Source organism: Mycteria americana, chromosome 16 (assembly GCF_035582795.1).
Source record: "Mycteria americana isolate JAX WOST 10 ecotype Jacksonville Zoo and Gardens chromosome 16, USCA_MyAme_1.0, whole genome shotgun sequence".
NCBI classification, from domain to species: Eukaryota; Metazoa; Chordata; class Aves; order Ciconiiformes; family Ciconiidae; genus Mycteria; species Mycteria americana.
The window spans coordinates 7028474-7048979 of NC_134380.1; the positions used below are offsets into that span (position 1 = coordinate 7028474).

The 20506-nt window shown below is 59.7% G+C and overlaps 1 protein-coding gene across 1 annotated transcript; it reads left to right on the forward strand.

The window, feature by feature from the left end:
- Positions 1-31: 31 nt before the first annotated feature.
- FDXR (ferredoxin reductase) lies at positions 32-10733 on the forward strand. The gene is made up of 12 exons (XM_075518871.1): positions 32-102; positions 790-887; positions 2069-2164; positions 3471-3593; positions 4166-4279; positions 4801-4902; positions 6236-6343; positions 6566-6650; positions 7303-7517; positions 7636-7807; positions 8290-8463; positions 9184-10733. The coding sequence occupies exons 1-12, from the start codon at positions 57-59 to the stop codon at positions 9312-9314; spliced, it is 1464 nt and encodes a 487-aa protein (XP_075374986.1). The 5' UTR covers positions 32-56; the 3' UTR covers positions 9315-10733.
- Positions 10734-20506: the final 9773 nt, after the last annotated feature.

Sequence of the window (20506 nt, forward strand, 5' to 3'; positions counted from 1 at the left end):
ATTGGTCGGCGGGGAGGAGGGGCGGGGCGGCAGCGGTGGCAGCGGCGGCAGCCGGGATGGGACCGGGCGGCGCGTGCTGGAGGGGCGGCGGCGTCCCGGGCGGTGAGGGGCGGGGCCTGGCGGCGTCACGGGGTAACCGGCGCCGGGGAGGAACACGTGCCCCGGGCCCGCGGGGTCCGGGGGGAACCGGCACCGGGGGAACCGGGGCTACGGGCTCGAAGGGCTGCGGGGTAACCGGGCCCGGGGGAACCGGGGCTGCGGGGGGAACTGGGACCGGGAGAACCGGGGTTGTGGGCCCGAACGGCTGGGGGAGCTGTGCCCGGCAGGCTCGTGCTCCAGCCCTGGGGGGAGCGAGGGACGCGGGGCCGGGGACGGACTGTGCCCTGCGCTCTGGGGCGAGAGTGCTGGGGCGCCCGTGCCCCCCGGACCGGGACCGGGACCGGGACCCCTCGGTGCGTGGTCTCGGCTACGGTGCTTTCTGGTGCCCTTCTCCGGGGCAGCTGACAGCCCCTCCGGCACCACCGTCCCCGCCCCAGCCCGGCCGTAAGCGCCAAGGCCACGGGCTCGGCCGAGCGCGGGGCCGCTGGCCTTGACCTCGAGGCGTTTCCGCCTCAGACCTCTCCGGGCCGGGTACATAAACCCCGGGCCGCCGCCGCCGCCCGGCCGCGCGCGATGGCCGCCGCGGGGGGACGAGCCCCGCTGGGTCGGTGCGGGGCTCGCGGGGAGGGCGGTGGCCGGGCCGAGTCCGCCCTCCTGCGGCCTCACGTTCTCTGTCCTTCCCGCCCCCAGGTTTCAAGCGGTGGCTGTCCTCGCCCGTCCCGGCTCCGCGGGTCTGCGTGGTGGGCAGCGGGCCCGCGGGGTTTTACACGGCTCAGCACATCCTCAAGGTACCGGGGTGGGATTTGGCCGCGGGTGAGGGCAGGGACCTCCCCGCTGAGGGAGGCATCTCCGTGCTGCCTGGCCCTAAGGGGGCCGGGGGGTGGTTTTGTGGGCTCCCGGCCCCGCTCCAGCCAGGTCTGTGCTGTTGGGGGGCTGCTTGGGGCAGCCAGACCCCACAGAGTGCCCCTGGCCCCCTTCGCCTGGGGTGGGCACCGCTGCCCCCGTCCCTGCCCTGCCATCCGGGCCGGAGCCAGGCCTGGCCGGGTCGCTGCGAGTTCAGCCCAAGTGATTTTTCTAGAATCAGTTAAGCAGCAGAGATCTGCCTCGCTCGGAGCTGTTGTCACCCAACAGGGGTGACGTTAACCCTGCGTTAAAGGGAACGCAGAGGACCTGCTCTCCTGCCTCCTCCTTCCCCAGCTGAACAGGGCACGCGGATGATCCTTTGCCTGGTGTCTGTAAACGTTAGTTCTTTGTGTGGTCACGTCTCTGTCGGGAAACGAGACCCGAGCGCAGAACTGGGCTGCTGGCACCGACCAGAGATGCAGGAGCTTAACCCTGTCATTAAACCGTGCCGTGCTGTCTCCAGTACGTGTTGGAAAATAGCTGTTACTAAGCCTCAGGGACAAATTTCAGGGCTGCTTAATCTCTGGGAAGAGGCTGACTCAAAATACAAGATAACAAAAGCCTTGCAGCAAAACATCTGTCTAAAGCTCTGACCCTGAGGTGACTCAGCTCAGGGGGATCTCAGGGCACGGGCACCTCTGCCGGGGGCTGGCAGACGGCCCGGTGGGTCCACCAGCACCCAGGGTGCTGCGCTGGGTGCTTCCCAGCCAGTGTGGGGGCCCTTTTGTCCGCCCCCTGGGTACTGGACAGCCACCAGGTTAGTGTGGAAGAGGGGCTGTGGGGTGAGTAGGAGGATAGAGCCCCCCGTGAGACGTACTTGATGATGGTTTGGGTCACGTTCTCTGCTACACCTTGCAATCTGAGCTGGCAGTAACAGGTACAGCACCATCCTCTGCATGGAAGAGCCTGGAAGAGGCTGCTTCTGACTTTGGGATCTTGGTGCAACCCTCCCTCCTGCCCTGTATTTCCCCCAGCAGCAGGCGAGCGATGTGCGTCCCTCCTGAGCTGCTGGGCTCGCGTGGCCTTTCTGTCCTCATCCCTTAACTGTGACTTCCTTCTCCTGCAGCACCATGGCGGGGCCCGAGTGGACATCTATGAGAAGCTGCCTGTTCCCTTTGGGCTCGTCCGTTTTGGGGTGGCCCCAGACCACCCCGAAGTGAAGGTTAGTGCTGGCTCGACCCCTCGCTCTTGCGGTTGGACATGGTGATGGTGGTGGGTGCAGGCCAGGCAGTTGCCATCCTTCATGGTGCCTCCAGGCTCGCTGAGGTGTGGAGCTGTCATACTGGAGAGGTCCAAGTCTCCTGGTCTGTGCTGAGACCCAGCAAGGCCACAGCCAGGTGATATGGGACATTTGGCATTAGGGCTTTGGACAGTGGTCAAAAACAGGGGCTTGTGACGGGAAGTGCTGCTCCCAGTGCTGGTCAGCCTGGCCTAGAGCAAGACCAAGGAGCATGGAGGGGTTTCTTCGTACCAGGACACTTTATGCTGCCAGGATCTTACCCGCTTGCTGCAGTTGCTGTTTGCCTCTCCTCGGTCTGTACCCTTTCTTGGTGCCTGGGAGCACACAGATCTGCTATTAGGGGTGATGGAGTTGGGCTGTAGGTGCACACCTGGGCAAGGAGAACTTAAACCAAGGAGCTCTTTGAAATCAACCGTTTTCTTTTGCCTTGCAGTAGGCGTGAGTTGTATCCAGGGGTATCTGCTGTGTCTGAGCTGGGGTGGAGGTGGTTGGAGTGGTAGGACACAGGAGATCTGGACACAGGAGATCCAGACACAGCAATATCTTGTGATGGTTTCCTCTAATCCCTGGAGATCATCAGACCAAAATGCCTGGATCCCTTTGAGCTGAGAGATGAGGAGTGGACATAACGGATGTGGGTTTGGGGCAGCTTCCGCAGTATGGTGGTATCCGTCCTGTTACCAGGCTGAATCCAGCTGGAGCTGCAGGAGAAGAAGTGGTTGTTTTGCTGCGTAGCCCTGATTGCTCAGAAGAAAAGGCTTTGGGCGTCATCCTGCCCTGTGTCCTCTCTGGATGAAGTGGGTTTCAGGAAGGGTTGAGATGAGAGGCTGGCAGAGGGCGTCTGGCAGGCAGCACCCTCGATGAAAGGGGTTGTTTGGTGGGACTCCCTTGCAAGCCTCACCTTTCGGAAGGAGTTTTCTCCTACAGCGGGGTTTACTCAGAGGGGCCGAAGGTATTGAAAGGGTCCTGTCCTCCCCAGGCGGGTGCAAAAGATGGATTTTCCTTTCCACAGAGGTGGTGGAAAGAGTGCCAGGTCACAGCTGTGTTTATCTCCCTGTGAATTATCTGTGGCTGTTGTTAGATAAGAGTCTCAGAATAACTGACCCGGAGAGGGGGAGAAGCATCTCAAGGCTGGGGGGGACGGGAACGGGGACCTCCTGTCAGCAGCAGACCTTGGCCCCAGCTGTGTCTTGGACGTAACTCCCCGGCGCTTGTTTGATCTCGGCAGAATGTGATCAACGCCTTCACGCAGACGGCACGCTCGGAGCGCTGCGCCTACTATGGAAACGTCACCGTGGGGAAGGACATCACGGTGGCAGAGCTGCAGCAGGCTTACCACGCCGTGGTGCTGGTGGGTACCGCGCCTCAGAGCCAGGGCTGCCTCAGCTGCCCAGGAGTCGCGGGGAAGGTCTGCAGGGTTATTCCCCGCTGGGATCTTGGGAAGACGGTTTGGGCGAGGTGTTTCTGGGTGCCTTATTACCGTGGTAAACTCTCCCCAGTCTCGGGACAGCTCAGATGCTACGAGGCTTGTCCGAAGCCTTGCAGAGAGCATGTGCTAGAGCTTGGCATCAAGTGCAGGTCTCTGAAACCCCACTGCAAGGGGCAGCGGTTGAGGAACCTCTTCCCTGTGACGGCCAATACCTGTTTCAGCCTGACATAGATTTGTCCCTCCTGTTCAGTCCTCAGCTTGTTGTGCTCTGCCTTGGCCCAAGGAGGTCAAGTTTGGCTCTGGAGCCCAGGGGGATGGGGTGGATGAAGCCCCTGTGCTCAGGCTGTGTTTAGCCCCTCTGTTGAGTATCCTGGCCCTCGGGAAGGGTTGGCAGCTGTGCACCGTCCCTGGCAGCAGCTGGAAGGGGAGATTTGTGTTTTGGTATCCAACCCTGCACACGGTGACATCTCTTACTGTGTTTGCTCCCTCCTCAGAGTTATGGTGCTGAAGATAACCGGGTCCTGGGGATCCCAGGGGAGAACCTCTCCGGTGTTTATTCGGCCCGAGCGTTCGTGGGCTGGTACAACGGGCTGCCCGAGAACCGGGATGTGAGTACAGTGGTGTGTTTCCCTGCCCTTCCTCCCCATCCTGCTTCCAAACGCAGGCATTTAGCTCCAGGTTAAGTCCCAAAAGGCCCGCAATTGGAAAAGATTAGCAGGCACCACGTTAAAGCCTTCTTAGATGGTAGAAATGTGAACAATTTGCACATCAGTGAGAGCGGATTAGCTGGCTCTGTAGGTTGGCAGCACGTTTTGGCCGGGCCAGATGGGAACCTCAGGGGGGTGATGCTCTGCTTTGGCCTGAGGAGGCTTTTTGGCCAAAACAGCTCCTGCTCCTAGAGATGCCATCGCAGGAAGAGAGGGAGAGGGATCGGCTGGGGTGCCTGGAGTGGCTGTGTTGCTGTGTCTGCTTGGGGAGGAGGCTGGTGTGGAGTTTCCCCATCTGCATCACCTCTTTTTGGGGAAAAGAGGGGTGGAAGGGAATTTGGGTGGTGGGAGCGGGTCTGAGGGGGTGCACATCACGGAAGCTGGGTGGATTCGCTCATGGCTGGCTCTTTCTCGCACTGCAGCTGAAGCCTGACCTGAGCTGCGAGACGGCACTGATTCTGGGTCATGGCAACGTCGCGCTGGATATTGCCCGGATCCTCCTGTCCCCACTGCACCTCCTCAGGGTGAGTCACGGGGGTGCCCCGCACTGTGAAGGCAGCCTGGGGCCCAAATTCTCTCCTTGCTGGGTGGGTGCTGGTTCCCACTCATCTCAGCAAAACCTCAGACTCTCCTGTCTTTGGGCACTTTCACCAAGGAAGCCTGTTGCCCCTTGGGTGCACCTGTGGGTTCACAGTCCGTAGGGTGTGATCCAAGGCTGAGGCCATGCCTTGGGTAACACTGCAGAGCTTTCTGGATTGCTCTGCTTGTGCCTAAAAGGTTGGCAAATGAGCTTTATCCCTTCCTTTCCTATGAGAAGCAAAGGAGGAGCTGCTCAGCCTTTTCCACCACCAAACTAGAAGCTTCTCCTGTTGGGATTTTTTTTTTCTGCTGTAGCCGAGGGCAGCAGCCTGGTTCCTGCTGGTAGCACTGCGCATACTGGTGGCTGGTCCAAGCTGGTGGACCTCTCCTCCCGCTGCTGTGCTCCCCTGTAGACAGCTGGGAGCTGGTGTGCACCAGCTGCTCTGTACAGCTGCTGCCCCAGATGTTGGCAGCAAAGGCTCTCCCTCCTGGAGAAATGCCACGAGGTTCGTTACAGCTGTGCAATAACTTCCTGTATTAATATCTAAAATAAATAACAAAAAAAAACCTTGGAGGCGCTGCCAACCAGTAGCTAAACCCAGCCGTGGGCGCAGTGCTGCGAAGGACACGGCACTGGAAATGAGTGCCAGAGTGTACAGGCAGTTTCCTGTTACGAATATTTGTCTGGAATGGTTTATCCTGGTTACCTGGTGTCCCTGCCATTGTATCTTCTCTGGAAAAGATGATCTTGCAATCTAGATACATGCACACGATTGAAACAGAGCATGGGGTTGCTGCAAGATGCCAACCATCAGTCGAGCCCTGGTGATGCTTGTGTTTGAGCTTGGAGCTGCCTGGGGTGGGCAGGCAGTGATTTGACCTGTGGTTTGCAGTGGGTTTCACCCAAATACCTGTATATCCTGAGCTGGGAAGTCACCCAACAGCACCTGCAGGCACCCCAAAATCGAGATCACTGGAAGGCTTTGCTCCGTTAGCCCCAAGGTTAACCTGCCTGGGTGGATCCCTCGAGGCAGTCTCACGGGGTGCTGGCTCGTTACCTCTAGTGTGTTATGGCCTTGGAAAGTACATTCAGTGATGAGGGACCAGCTGTGCAAATAGCTCTGTGCAAAGGGAGATGACTTGTTTTCCATCCTTGCCCCGGCTCTCTGCGTGCACAGCCTGCTTTTCTGCTGATTTTTTCACCTTCAGAAGCTGTGCCTTCCGCCCAAGCTCCCTCCAGATCTGCACTCATCCCACTCTCCGGTCTCTCTCTTGCAGAAGACAGACATCACTGACTGCTCCCTGGCAGCTCTCGCCTGCAGCAAGGTGAAGCGTGTCTGGCTGGTTGGGAGGAGGGGACCTCTCCAAGTTGCTTTCACTATCAAGGTAAGGCTGGGGGTGCTGGAGGGCAGCCGTGTTTCCCAGTGTTGAGCCCCAGGCTGCCCGTCCCTGGTGGGGAGAGGTGGTCTAGGGATGGGTGGGGAACCCAGACATCCTTCCTGCACCCCTTTGCTGGCTCCTAGCCTGGACTGCTGGGGCAAGAGGGCATGGGGCTGTTGGACAACCTCTCTGTGCTGGAGGTAACATCCTCCTGCCTGCAATTCCCAGGAGCTGCGGGAGATGATAAACCTGCCTGGTGCCAGACCTGTCCTGAACCCCGCTGACTTCACAGGCCTCGAAGATGCTATTAAAGGTGAGGGAAGTGTGCCATGCTCCTCCGGACAGGGACTCACCTTGACAGGCGAGCATCCAGGAGTGAGCTGGAGACGCTCAGAATGTGCATCAGAGAAACTCTTTGCCCTGTGCTTAATGCATGGCATGTGAAAGCCAGGTGACGGTGATGTGGCTCATCCTCAGAATGCTAGGAGGCCACAAAGACAAGGGAACCGCCTGTTTCTCTGTTTGTGCAGCCACTTTGCTTGCTTGGGAGTGATGCTTACTGCCTGAGTGATGAGGGCAGGAGATTCGGGAGGGCTGGGGAAACCTTGCAGGAGAGATCCCAAGGCTGTTGATTTAAGAGCTTCCTGCAGAGCTAAAAAGAAAACACTGAGTTCAGGGGTGTCCAGAGACTTGCTCTTCTCCACAGGCTGCTGCCTCTGAGCACCAGCAAGACAGCAAAATCGCAGGCTTTGATTTGTGTGTCCCACTGGCCTCAAGCCTCAGGAGCTCTCCTGGTCACTTTGGCTTGTAGTTTGTCATCTCAAAGACGTCAGACTCCCGTTGGCGTGACAAACTCCAAATGGACACTCACACCACTGAAACCGCCTTGATGTGACCTCGGCTCCGTGCCGTGTCCCGAGGGGTTTTTGCTGAGGATCCTGTCCTGAAGCTCTCTTTCTTCCTAGATGCCCCCAGGCCCAGGAAGCGACTGACTGAGCTGATGATCAAAACAGCCCTAGAGAAGCCTGGGGAGAAGACGATGGAGGTGCAGGCAGTGGCGGCGCAGGCTGCAGCCCCCCGGGAGTGGGGCCTGAAGTTCCAGCGCAGCCCCCAGGAGGTGCTGCCCACCACTGACGGGAGGCGGGCGAGGGGCGTCCGCATGGCCCTGACCCGCCTGGAGGTACGGGCTCTTGCCGGGGCTGGTATGGCCCTAGCAGGGCTGCGGGGACGGAGCAGGACACTGCTGCATCCCTACAGCCCTTGGGAATCTCTCCAAAGCCTCTTCCTCCCTCTCTCAGGGCTTGGGTGACTCCGCCAAAGCTGTCCGCACTGGAGATGTGGAGGAGCTGGAGTGCGGGCTGGTGGTCAGCAGCATTGGCTACCGGAGCCTGCCCCTGGACCCTGCGGTACCCTTCGACGCCCAGCGCGGTGTTATCCCCAACAGCTCGGGCAGAGTGGAGGGTGTCCCAGGTCTGTATCCGCAGAGGGATGCGTGGGACGTGTCGAGCACAGCTGGTGGGCTGGGGGCTTTGGGGTGGGAAGCTCCGTTCACCAAGGGCACTGATACAAGGCGGTCGCACACCTCAGTCGGAGAGTGGAAACTGAGGAAATGAGCTGTCTCTGTCAGGTGTTAAGACCTGGCCCATCCCCAGCTTGCGTTAGGGGTGTCTGGTTTTGTAGCCAACAGCGCTGAAGGTTACGGTGGTTTTACTGGGCCTTGGAGTCTGCTACTGAAGTGATACAGCCCGTACGGCTGCTTAGTGCCAGTCTGCAGGTACACAAATTGCTGTGACAGCACCATTGAAGGGCCACATTCTGTCCCCACCACAGGGATGGATTTTTCCGCTGCCTGCAGCTTGATGTGACACCCAGGGACAGGGCAAGGACTTGCAGCCAGGAGGGTCCACGGCCACGTGCTGGACTGAGCCTGGCTGCTCTGTGTGCCCGTGCAGGTCTGTACTGCAGCGGGTGGGTGAAGAGAGGACCCACGGGCGTGATCATTACCACCATGAACGACAGCTTTGACACTGCCCAGTCTGTGCTGGAGGATCTCCGGGTGGGCATGCTGGATGTGTCCGCCTCCAGAGAAGGCTTTGGGGCCGTGGAGAGCATCCTGCGCAGCCGAGGTCAGTGGGGGGGTGCGTGTGAGCTGCTGTAGCAGTGAACATGAAGGTACAATGCAGCCAAACTCCTCCTGGATCAGGGTATCCTGGGGCAGCGAGTCCTGCAAGCCACTTTTGGGAGCGCAGTCCAAACCAAGGAAACATGTTGTGCTGCTGTTTTGTTGCTCCAAAGCCCAGGGAGAGCGGGACTTGAATTCCCTCAAACTTGATGTTGTTGCTAAGGTTAATGACCACTTTCTGGGAAGGGCCATTAAAAGCAGCATGGACCTTGGGTAAAATGTCGCTGTCATCTGCCTAGACAGCGAGCTATTGCTCTTGAGTGGTTTTCCTAGCGAGCCTTCCAGGCAAGTTGGGGGAAAGATTAAAATGCCCAAGAGAGTCATTTGCTGTCGCTGTGTTTAAAGGCATTCAATTAAAGTGTGTGTGTTTTGCCTCTTAACTGTCTGAGGTTTAACAGCGAACTGGAAGCGTTTTGTCCCCTAAGGTGGTGCCGTGCTCACCGTTGTTATGGCTTGCAAAGGTCTGACTGATCAGAGTCGACTGGAACCTGCCATCCCTCTCCTCGTGGTGTTAGAGATTATTCCTTTGTGAGAATGAAGTCTGATGCCGTGTCAGAAAAGGGCAGGGTTTGCTGGCACATCGGGTCCCTGCTAACGGGGAGGTGAGGCTGAACTCATTTTTACTTGGTTAACTTCTCCCTCCCGTCTCTCGCCCTCACCCCAGGGGTCCGTCCTGTTTCCTTCTCGGACTGGGAGAAGATAGATGCTGCTGAAGTGGCAAGAGGCAAAGCTGCTGGCAAACCCCGAGAGAAGATAGTGGATCCTCAGGAGATGCTGCGGCTGATTGGTCACTAAAGCAGCAGCAATGGGAACGTGGCACTGGTCCAGCGGGTTACAGACAGGGCCCGGGAGCACAGGCTTGTGCCCGGGCTAGCGGCCGCTGTGGGGAGGTGTGTGACACTTGAGCCTCTCTACTAACAACGAACTCTGGGTTCCTAAAGTGAGTGTTTCAAAACATCTGAGGCTGCTGGCCGGCCCTGCATCTCTGCAGCCGGCTGCTGCCCCTGGGGTGGTTCTTGTCATTCGGGTCCTTCGAGCATTAACAAATTGGCCGGCGCAGGTGAGGGGAGATGTGCACCTGGCAGGAGTCCTGGCCAGGCACTTTCCCCATGGCAAGTCGCATAGAGAAACTTCCTTGTGTCTTGCTGCCTCCCCTTCAAGCCTCAAGCCAAATGGCTTCATTGCCTTGTCATTCGTGCCTGAGCAGGCTTCTTTTAATAATAATTGTTTTTTAAATAAACCCTTCCAGGAAAGCCAAATTGGACCTGCTGCTTGAGTCTGGCTTCTTTGTGACTGCCTTAATCTCGGAGCAGCCAGCCGAGCGCGTGTCTCCTGCAACGTGTCCCAAGGCAAGGCAGCTCCTCTCATGCAGGGAGGGACCGTTTGCTCTCTGCTTGTGAGCTCTAAACAAACAGACAAGGGCATTAATTTGCTTTCTGCCTCCCACAGTTAAAACCCGGCAGAGCCTGGATCCTAGCTTGTGGGGTGGATTGGGATAACAAGTGTGTAATTGCCTTGTTCTGGATCATGAGGGATCCTGTGTTCCTTGGTACCTGCCAGTGCTGACTGGTGCAAGCAATGCCTTGAGCCCATTCACTTCATTCACTGCTGGGGGTTTTTTTGGCCTGTGTGTTTTGAAGCTTATTAATGCTTCTCTTAGCCCAAATCGACTACGGTGACGGTGTCAGGTTTTAAGACAGATTACAAGCCGTGAGCCATAATCTCCTCTTTATCCGTGGCGCAGGGGCCACGTCAGCGTGGCCCCCTCCCCTGGCCGTCCTGCCACCCACACTGTCCCTGACCCCCCGCACTCCCCACGGGAGTGCTGCGGGATTGCAACCGCTCCTCTCTGACCTGTGCAAACGGTGATGACGGCAGTTGCTGGTGGCTGTGTGTTAGAAACAAATTAGGCTCCATGATGGAGGCAGAGGGTAAATCGAGCCAGGGCAGCTGGCGGGGGTTTGTCTCAGGTCCACGCTCAACCTCCATCTCTGCCGAGCTCTCTCCCAGGGCAGAGGGCTTGCCCGCCGGGCACTGTACTCCCACCTCATCTCTGGTCCAACCTTAGCGAAGGAAGATCTGTGGTTTCTCTTTTTTCTTTTTTTCCCCCCTTTCCTTTTCTATTTAAATCTCATTTGCAAGCTCATTAAGAAACTCAGGAAATGTGATACTGGGAACTCGTACGCAAACGAGCAATAAAGCTTTTGTTGAACAGCTGCTTGTGTGATGTGGCTCTCCTTACGTCTCGCGGCTGATGCAGTCCTAATGCTGAACTCTTGAGCGGGAGATTACATCAGCCCTGGGTTCGGAGGCGAATAAGCACTTTGGAAAGGGGGGTGTGGAGGCGAGGGGGTTGCGTTCAAGGCGGGGAGCAGCCGTTTTGGTAGATAGAAACATGTTTCCAGCCAGAAACGTGACAGTGAAGGGGTTGTTGTGGCTGCATCAAATCTGCAGGTATTGGGACGAGGTGAGCTGGCTCTTCCCTGGGGTTTTCTTCCACATCGCCTTGAACATTGATGTCGGGGTGCTTTTGTAGCCGTGATATAGCCGTGATACAGGCCACTGTGCTTGCGCTGTGCGTGGCAAAGGGCTGTTCGTAAACTGGTGAGGCTTCAGGGAAGTTTTTGGGCTGTGACAACAGATTAAGGGAAGCGTCTGCCTTTGCTGAGTCCGGTGTCCCTGCTCAACCCAGAACTTGGCCAAGGCCCTGGGGTTAATGCCGGGCTGCAGGAAGGCCATGGGATGATCAAGGTCAGCGAAGGGCAGGGATGGAGGACTCGGCCTCACGGGCAGAGGAAGGATCATTACGACTGTGTACCTCCAGCTCCCTCTGCAGCCTGCGTCCCCAAGCCCCGGCTGGGTGTCCCGCTGCCTCCCGCCTCCCCATCGCCGTCGGTGCTCTCCATCCTCCCCTCTGGGGACCGGGATGCGTCCGGCTTCCCCGTGAAGGTCCTTGTCCCCGGTGGCCGTGTCGTTAGGTGGCGCTGGGGGGCCGGTAACGGGGAGCAGAGCGGGGCTGAGCGGGGAGGGGGGTGACCCGGCCCCCCCGGGGCTGGGGGGGGTGAGCCGGCTGTCTGGCTGCCCACGAAGCCCCAGCTGCCCGCCTGGGCTCTGAGCAGGCGAGGGGCCCTCGCAGGCTCCTGTTCACATCGGGGTGCTGCTTTTAGGCACCGCTAACCTTGTGGGTGTCTGCTCCAGGTACGTCCCCACCACGGTGGTTGGAGGGGCGAGGGGGGGGCCTTGCTGGGCAGCCACCCCCTTGCCCTCCACTCTCCCGAGCAGCCGGAGGAGCAGCTCCAGAGCCATTTTCCGCAGTGGGTAAGGAGCCGGGAAGGTGATGCCGTGAGTGACACCCGTCTGCTGTTGGAAGGAGGCCTGAAAAGCTGAAGTCGTCGCTGCCAGCTCTTAATGTGGACTTCCCTGCTCCGATGAGTGATGGCTCAGCTTAGCTTTAATGAGACTGCACAAAGTCGGTGGAGACCAGCATCTGGTGAGGGATGGCCGCGAGACCGGCCGGGCAAGGCTGCACGGTTCCCTTCCCGCGGCTCCTCACGCCACGCTTTCCTTGGTGTCTTGTGTGCTGCTCTGAAAGGCAGCCAGGCTGGGTACGGAGCAGAGAGTGCCCATCACGGTGTGGGGTGGTTGCACAGTAAGTGCTGTTCAGTTGGGTCTTTGCAACCTCCCACTCGTGCTTTGTGCTGCTCTGCCTCAGTTTCCCCGGTCTGCAGCACTGTGCAGGCTAACTCTGCTCTGCCGTGGGGCTCCTGCCTTGCATGGGCTGCTGGGCAGCTTGGAGTAATCCAGGGAAGAAACAGGTCTGAGACACCCAACAGCCCCTGTTGATGCTGCATTTTGCAATTACAGCCGGGAGACAAGTGCAGAGGCTCTCGCTGGCTTTGCTAATAGGCTGCTTGCTGAACTTGGCCTTTTTGAATGAGCATTTAGAGCCTGTGAAGCATGAGGTTACCTGTGCTCTGGAATACGGGAAAAACCAACTTGAGTCAGGTCTCTGGCCCCGCAGTGATGAGCTGTGCTGCCATTTAAAAGCCAGCTCACATGACCAGAAAAATGGTTGAAAAAGCTTTTCAGCAGTATGGCTAATATATAATTTTCCATCCCCGGAGTTTGCGCGGCCGCAGAGGCGGTGGCTGGTTTTATACCATCCCCGGCCCCTCGCTGCGTGTATCACCAAATTGCGGAATCTGCTGCCGGGAGCCTGGGCGAGCCCGTCTGTGCCGGGGCTTCGCTGGGAACAGATGGCTCCGGAGAGTGCTGACTTCAGCGCTTTGGCTGAGCACAAGCATCGGCCCCTGCGTGTACCCTCCCCTCGCCACTTGCTCTCCCGAGCACGTCTTCTCGTGCCTCACGCTCCTCTTCTTTCCCAATCCATCCCCAGCCCCGGGCAGGGATGGTGAACAGGTTGGGGTGCTAACGTCAGGGGGCACTGGAGTGGGTCACCAGCCCCACTGTGCCCAGGGACCCACTTCCCTCCTGGCACAACATCACACTTTCTCCGAAAGGACCCCAAGCACATCCTTGGCTCCAGACCCACCGGAGGCTTGGTGATTTCCACTCCAGACCTTAAAGACCCAAACTTCCCAGGACTCTGCACTCCCCAAAATATTGCCCACAGCCGGAGGGCTGTGCTGGGGCAGGCAGCAGTGCTGCCAGGTCCCTGCAGTGCCTGCAGGAAGTTTCCCCCCACTCTGGGTGAGTTGCTCTGGAAATCGGGGCTGTGTGAGCCCACTTCCCAAGGCCGGGAGGGGAGCAGAGGCGAAGGAGATGTAAACTCCCAGCAGCTGCTTCGAGGAGCTATTTAGGGACACGACAGCGGCAAATAAAGTTGTTGGAGGGCAAGGGCTGGTTACGCCCCAGAAAGAAGCGATTTCCTCCCTTCCTGGGAAATTTCCATTTCCAACCCGCCAGCTTTGGCTGCCTCATCCCCAACCTCCAGGGCAGCCCTGCAAGCACACACCACCTGGGAGGAGGAATTATCCCTGCAGGGATGAAACCATCCCTATTTATTTTAGCTCCCTTAATTACTGTGAGGGTAGGACGCGGTGGCAGCGGAGTAGAGCTGTGCCGGATCCGTGCCATGCATGCACCGTGCACAGCACCATCCCCGTGGCCTCTCTCCCACCTTTCTCCTTGCTCTGCTTTCTGCCTTGATTGCTTTTGTGGCTGCTGGGATACATTATACCGGCCAGCTCTGTGTGGTTATTTAGGCACTAAAGCCCTGAATACCTTTGTGGGATGGAGAAGACAGGGGAGGTGGGGATGGTGCCTGGGGGGTGGCCCCGGGAGCCTCTGCGGGAAGGCAGCACAGGAGAAAGGTGATCTTCACCCACATTTGCTTCTTAAATGAGACTCAGAGGGACAGGGCGAGGTGGGTGCCCAGGTGTAGGAGTGCCTAGGCTCAGACCTTCTTAATTTTTGGCCAGACTTCTGGGGAAGGGCAGTTGGCAGCCAACAGGCAGGTCTGGGATGGGTGCAGGACTGGGATGGGTGCAGGACTGGGATGGGTGCAGGTCTGGGGCTAAATCTCTGGCCTGTGTCACAAGTGTTGCCTGCAAGACTCAGCTCTGGCAGAGGGACCTGTGGCCATGGTGCTGTGTTCGCCCTGTCCAATGTTGGATGCCGTTCGTGGGATGCAGTCACCCATGGGGACAGCCCAGGAGGGCTGTGTCACCCAGCTGCAACCCTGCCCTTCTGGGGCCAGCTCTGGCTTTGCGCTGGCAGTGCTCAGACCCGGGTCCTTTTCTTCCCAAAGTCCTGGTCTAGGACGCACTCAGGTTAAAAACCTTTGGCCGAGTTTCTCCTACAAATAGGAGGCTGACGGTAGGGGCTTGCCCTGCAGAACTGGAGATATTAAAGACACTGGCTCGAGCTGTGCCATGCTGCCTCGGCTGTGGTTGAGCCTTGGGGGTGGATGCTGTGGGTAGGGGCTTGGGTGCGGGTTTATGCTGGGAGTTGATGGGCTCCCATTGACTCTGCAGGGCTGGGGGGACTAGAACGGGGGGGCTGGAGTGCGGGGCTTTACCCCAGCTTGGGATGTGAGATGCCGGTGGGGTTGCGCTGGGATGCAAGGAGCCTGCGTGGAGCCCAGAGCACTTCTCTGACAGTGGCGTTGGCCTGGATGGGTGAGCGCAAAGCTGGACTAACATCAGCCTCCTGCCATGGCTCCCGCATCCCCCCCGATCCCCCGGCCCGGCCACCAGCAGGCTCTTCCCTGCAGGAGGTGGCTGCACACCGGGAGCTGTCAGAGCGCGGCACCTTGCATTTATCAACCGGCTTTCAGAGCCTCCTGCAAGAAAAGATGCCAGGGAAAGGTAACGGGGCAATGGAGAAGCCGGCTGAACTCCCTCTTGTTGGGGCCGCGCTGTGGGTGAGAGACCCAAAGGGACACCGAGGGCCCCGCACCGGGGTAACACCCCGGCGGTGTGAAGGAGGAGGATGAAGGAGGGAGGAAGGCAGCTTTGTGGCTGTGTTATCCCCACCCAGCCCAGAAAGCCAGGCACAGGGGAGAGATGGGGCACAGCATCCCTGGAGAGGACGGCACCGAGGGGCTGGGGAAGTCAAAGGTTTCCAACCAGGAGAAAAAGTCCAGCTGCGCCTCCTGGGGTTGTGGGCTTCACCTTGGGATGTCATCAGTGCTTTTGTTTCAACCCGGACCTTTATAGCCATCAGAGCACTTTTTTTTAATGTAAAAAGGACTTTTGTTGTTAAATGCACAAATAAGGTATTTTGATGATTGCAAGACAGCTCTCATAAGCTGCCTCTCAGTTAAAAAACCTTGTGGCATGGAGGCCCTGGACCTGGCAGGGGGTTGGATTTGGGGAATCTCTGCATGTCCCCCCAGAAAAACGTTGTGGGTGTGTTTGGTTTTCTTTAAAGACACTGAACGACTTTGCCAGGAAAACTGAAAACCTTGAGGAGAGCTCAGTGCAGCTGCTCGCTCTGCCTGCAAGCTGCCAGCCAAGGCTTCAGCTCCGCTCAGCTCAAGGGGATGGTTGGGCTCTTCCTTTAGCTGGGTTTGACTCCCAGGGGAGAGGAGCTGTGGCTGGGGGGGGCCCAGCATGTGTGTCACCACTGGTCCTCGCCCTCTGCTGCCTGTTCCCACTGCAGACACCTCCAGCTGTGCCCAGCTGTGTGCCACACCCAGGTTTGTCCATCTGTCCCACTTGTGGGGCTTGGGCTGTGATGGCGGTTAAATGTCCCATGGGATGGAGATGCTGGAGGGTCACGGGTGAGATGGGGGAGCCGTGTATTGCCCCAGTGGAGGGGCAGTTGCTGTTGCCCGCCTCATCCTGCCTGGACGCAGGCAGCTCTGCTGGGAAATATTTTCCCTGTGAAACATCACCGGGGCTGAAATGGGTGTGAGCTGAGAACCTCCGAGGGATCCAGCCCGGGGAGCAGCTGGTCCGGTGAGGGGTAAATGAAGCCCCTGAGCTGCCAGGGGGACACTAAGGGCACGGGAGCGGCTCGGGGGTTCTGTGCCAGCCTCGAGGGACCAGGTCCCCGGAAAGCCGGTCCCCCAGGCCCTGTCACACTGCAACCATGAAGGCAGCAGAAGGGGTTAAATGCAGCCACTGCTTAAACCCCAAAGCCACCCTTTTGTTGTCCTGGGAAAAGGATTTGAGGCATCGAGGACCTGTTGCTAACCTTAACTCTCTTCTCCTTGGGCAAGAGGGAGGCAGTGCTGCCAGAATCAGGCAGTGGTGGGCAGCCGGGGCTGCCTGAGGCTGGGGGAGCAGGATGTGGCCAGTGGGTAGCCGAGAGAGGGGTGCAAGGCCCCTGTCCCCCATCACCACAAGCCCCCACACCACAGCAGCCTCAGAGATTTAGCCGAGCTCTCCTGCAGAGAGAGCAAATACTGCTTTTACAGCAACTAAAATGAAGCCCAGGAGGAAAACGCATTTTCCCTTTGCTGTTTTTGGCATCTCTTGCAACCCTGAGGTGCCCCAGGGGCATCCACAGCGCGGGGCAGCGGCCAGCCTGCCTTGGAACAAGGAACAGTGCGGGGAGGTCCTGCATCAGGCAGCTCATGGTTAACTGCAGGCAGCAGGTTTTTAGGCAGGTTGAAACCTCTCTGGAAACAGCCTTTCCAGGCCCCAGCAGCCACAAGGATGCTGTTGCAGGTGGCTGCAGTGCCAGGTTGGGTGGCAGCCACCCGACAGCTCTAAATGACTTGCTTTTGGGTGGCCGTGTCCTCGAGCTGGGGAACTTGCACCTGGGGAAGGCTAGAGGGCAGCGCTTGGCGTTTTGGTGGCTCTGAGCTGGGGCACCGGGAGGTTTTGGAGGGGCTGCCCCTCTGGCAGTGCGTGAATTGTGCTCTAGCCCCTGCCAGGCCCTGCCAGGAGCCATGGTCCCTCTGCCCGCAGCCCGGCTGCTGCAGAGCGCGGGCTGGTTTTGGGGCAGCGAGGCAGACTGGGCACCCAGCTGGGGGCAAGGGGACCCCAGCAGGGCCCCTGCTGTCTCCCCCTTGCCTTTGCTGGATCTCCCCCCTCTCTCCCCCCAGTCTGGCTTGCTCTAAAGCAGTGCCGCGGGATCAGCTGATGCTTTAATACTGGCCCTGGCGACAGCTGGAGGATGCTGCTGCCTGCGGGGGCTTTGCTCTGTGTCACCCCCCACACACCCCCCCGTGACTGATGGGGACCCTGGGGCTGCCCTGCGCCGGCTGGGGGGCACCGGGGGTGGGCAGCTGGCCAGTCCCCACCCGCTCAGTTAGCAAAGGGCCGGAAGGTACCTGGGGGGTGACGAGTTCAACCGCAGCCCTTCGCACCCTCCAGCTCTTCCTGGGGCCCTAGGGCGGGCAGTGCCCGGCGGGGCGTGCGGGTAAGGGCCGTGCCATTTTGCGGTGGGTTTTCCCTCCTGGGGAAGGAGGAGGGGGGCGAAGGAAGCGGGGCCTTGCCCCCTGCCCTCCCCGGCGCCGGGGCCGGCCCCGGGCGCAAGGGGAGGCGGGCAGGTTTCGGCAGGGGAGGGCTGCCCGCCTCCCTCCCCCCCCCCCTTCCCGGGGCTGGCGGCCAGCCCCGAAGTTGCGGCGAGGCGGGAGGACACACGTCCTGTCCTTCCGCCGCCCCCGTGCCTCCCCCCGTGCCTCCGTCCCCGCAGCCCTCGCCAGCGCCGCCGGCTCCTCCCGGCCGTCCCGCCCGGGCGGCCCCTCCGGTCCCGGTGCGGGGGGGAGATGGCTGCCGGGGCCCGGCGGCCGCCGAGACACCTGCTGCCACCGGGCCCCCCCCCGTGCACACCCGCTCCGCTCCCTCCTTCCTCCGCTCCCGTCCCTGCCTCCAGCCGCCGCTGCAGAGCCGCCGCCGCCGCCGTCGCCGCCGCCAAGGACGAGCCGGCACCGACGGCGGCCGCCGGACCCCCCCGCCAGCCGCGGCGGGGGCCGATCGTGCCCCGGGGGGCTGCCCCGGAGGAGGAGAGGGCTGGGAAGAGCCGAGCCCGCGGTGGGACGCGCAGCCCGGCCGGAGCCGCGGGGCATGTAGGCACCGAGCAGCGGCGGTCCCGTAAGTACCGGGCGGGCTGGGGGCAGCCGGGCCCCCGACGGGCTCTGCCGCCGCCCCGGCACCGCCGCCAGTAACTTTTAGGGATGGGGTGGGGGGGGGTTTGGGGGTGGGGGGTTGCCCTGGCCAGTTCTCTCTGCCCCAGCATCCCCCCGCGTCCCCATCCCCGAGAGCTCCCGCTCCCCGTCCTGGGCAGGGGATGGGAATGAGCCTTAATTCTGGGCGCTATGCTGGGGGGGTTTGGCGGGGTGGGAGGCAGGAAAAAGAGAGGAGACCTCCCTGGGTGCCACCAGCCCTGTGTCCCCCCCACCACCTTGCGTAACCCAGTGGCAGGCAGGACACTTGGCGTTTATTTTTGGTTAATCCATATTCGACCTTTTTAAGCTGCGTTTTGGTGCGTGCGTGTGCGGGGCCGTCGCCATCACCCTGGCCCGCAGCCCCCGGCCCGCAACTGTTGCTGTAGGAGGCGCGGGTGAGGAAGAGGAGGGTGATGAGGAAGAGGAGGGTGATGCTGGGTGGTGGCAGATGAAGGTTGAAAGGAGACGGTGCTTGCCGGGGGCTGCCAGCGCTTCTCCATCCCGAGTCGTCCCCCCTGCATGGGGACAGGGATGGCAACGACTTGGCTTTGGGGAGGTTTTGCTGCTTTCCCTCCTTTTAGGGGGCTCTGTCAAGGCCTCCTTGCTCCACAGGGGTGTCCCCCATGCAGGCAATGACAAGCCCTGGCACAACCCCGTGCCCTCCCCGGTGCCCCCCATCCTCCCCATATGTCTCCCATTGGGTTCGGGTTTGCTCTGTCCTTTCTGTCCATCGGCAGCGGTTCCCCCTCCCCTGGCACAGGCTGCACCTGCCCTGCGGTTTCAGGCTTGGAGGCTTTTTTGAGGGATAAGGTTTCTCTTTCTCCAGAGATATTTTGCATTTTGGGATTTTATTTCTCCCTTTCCTGAGGTCAAAATATCTGCATGAGCTCTCCCCCTCTCAGAGCAGGGGAGGGAGGGCAAAAAGGAGGTTTAAAATTAGGAGCAAACTTTCCCTGTTGCATTAAAATGACATTTCAGGAGGTGGTGGGAGATAAGGGCTCCATCGGTGCCTTTAACAGGAGGTTTCTGCAAGTGTTTGGTGTAGCAGGTAAAGCTGTGCCTAGGTTAACCTGCCCAAAACTGCCCCAAAGCAACAAAAAGCAAGTGCCTAAGCCACTGAGCAGCTCCATGGGTGTCCTCTAGTCCCGGGGGAGGCTGCTGGGAGGTGGCATTGCCGTGCCCAGGCTCCCAGCCGGGGCCACCTTCCTCCTGCTCCAGCCCCTCCACCAGCCCTTTGCCCGGCTGGCAAACCTCCCTTTTGGGAAGGCATTTTCCCAAAGGAGCAATTCCACAGTGCTTGCTACAAGAGGTTGAAACATGGATTTTTTCTTTTTTAAAGTCCGTGAGGGCTTTGCTGTGTTGTGCCAAGCCCAGGAGCAGCCCCGGCTCTGGCAGTAGCTCAGGGATGGGCTCAGTTCCTCCTCTGCCTCCACCAGTTTCCTGCAATTTGCCTTCCCCACCCTCGTCTTCCCAAAAAAACACATTTTCCCACACCCCTCTAGCTTGCCCCTTGAAAAAACAGGCACGGAGTTGGCTGGGCTGGAGGAGCTGGCTGCTCTTTACATCCCGAATCCGGCCATTTTGGAGCAGCCCTGGCTCCGACTTGCGCATGGAGCCCCTGGCAGCCACGGGCTCGCTGGCCCTAAACCCCTCCATCCTCCTCCGCAGCCACCAAGGGCTGCAGCGAGCGGCTCGGCTCCAGCCAGCGGCACTGGATTCCTGGGAAGAATGGAAATTCATTCCCCTGGTTGTCTCAGCAATGGCTGAACGATGTGACGTGCCCATGCCCACTTCCCCTCTGCCATTGCCATTGTGCTCCGGCTGCGAGGGATGGGGATGCTTTCCACCTACGGCTCGGCCCAGTGGGAAACCAGTTTGCTCAAACCTGCTCCCAGTTGCAGCTGGGAGCAGAGCGGCCCCTTCGGTGGCAGTGCTTGGCATCACAGGAGGGGTTTGCTGGCCTGTGCTTGGGTTACTCAGTGCTAGAAGAGGCTCCCGAGCACGGGGAAGAGCTGGGTTGAGGAAGAGGAGGATAAGGGCCTGGGATGGGTGAGGTGCCAGGGCTGGCACGAGCAAACCCAATCAGTCACCACAAGGGCCCAGAGTATATTTAAACGTCCTTGAGGAGGGCTTAGATGGGCAGAGCTGCTGGGAGAGCGGCTCTGTTTGTTTTGGGTGGCGTGTTGCTCCCCTTCCTCTCCGCTCGGGTAGCTGATGCCGGATTCCCAATGAATTATTTATCACGGGACTAAAAATACTCGGGAATTCACAGTGAGGAGCGGGCGGTGCAGGCTGCCCCGCTGCTGGGCTGGCCATGCCAGAGCGTGGGACGCTGCCAGCATGGCATGACTCACCTGCCGCCCTCTCCGGCCAAGGGGCCCTGGCTGTGGCCATCAAAGTGGCG

Excerpts from the sequence above, each read along its gene's own strand:
- FDXR (XM_075518871.1), top strand. The coding sequence starts at position 57 with ATGGGACCGGGCGGCGCGTGCTGGAGGGGCGGCGGCGTCCCGGGCG. Across the intron at positions 3,594-4,165 it reads CTTACCACGCCGTGGTGCTG|AGTTATGGTGCTGAAGATAA; the intron begins GTGGGTACCGCG and ends CTCCCTCCTCAG. Across the intron at positions 7,808-8,289 it reads CAGAGTGGAGGGTGTCCCAG|GTCTGTACTGCAGCGGGTGG; the intron begins GTCTGTATCCGC and ends GTGCCCGTGCAG.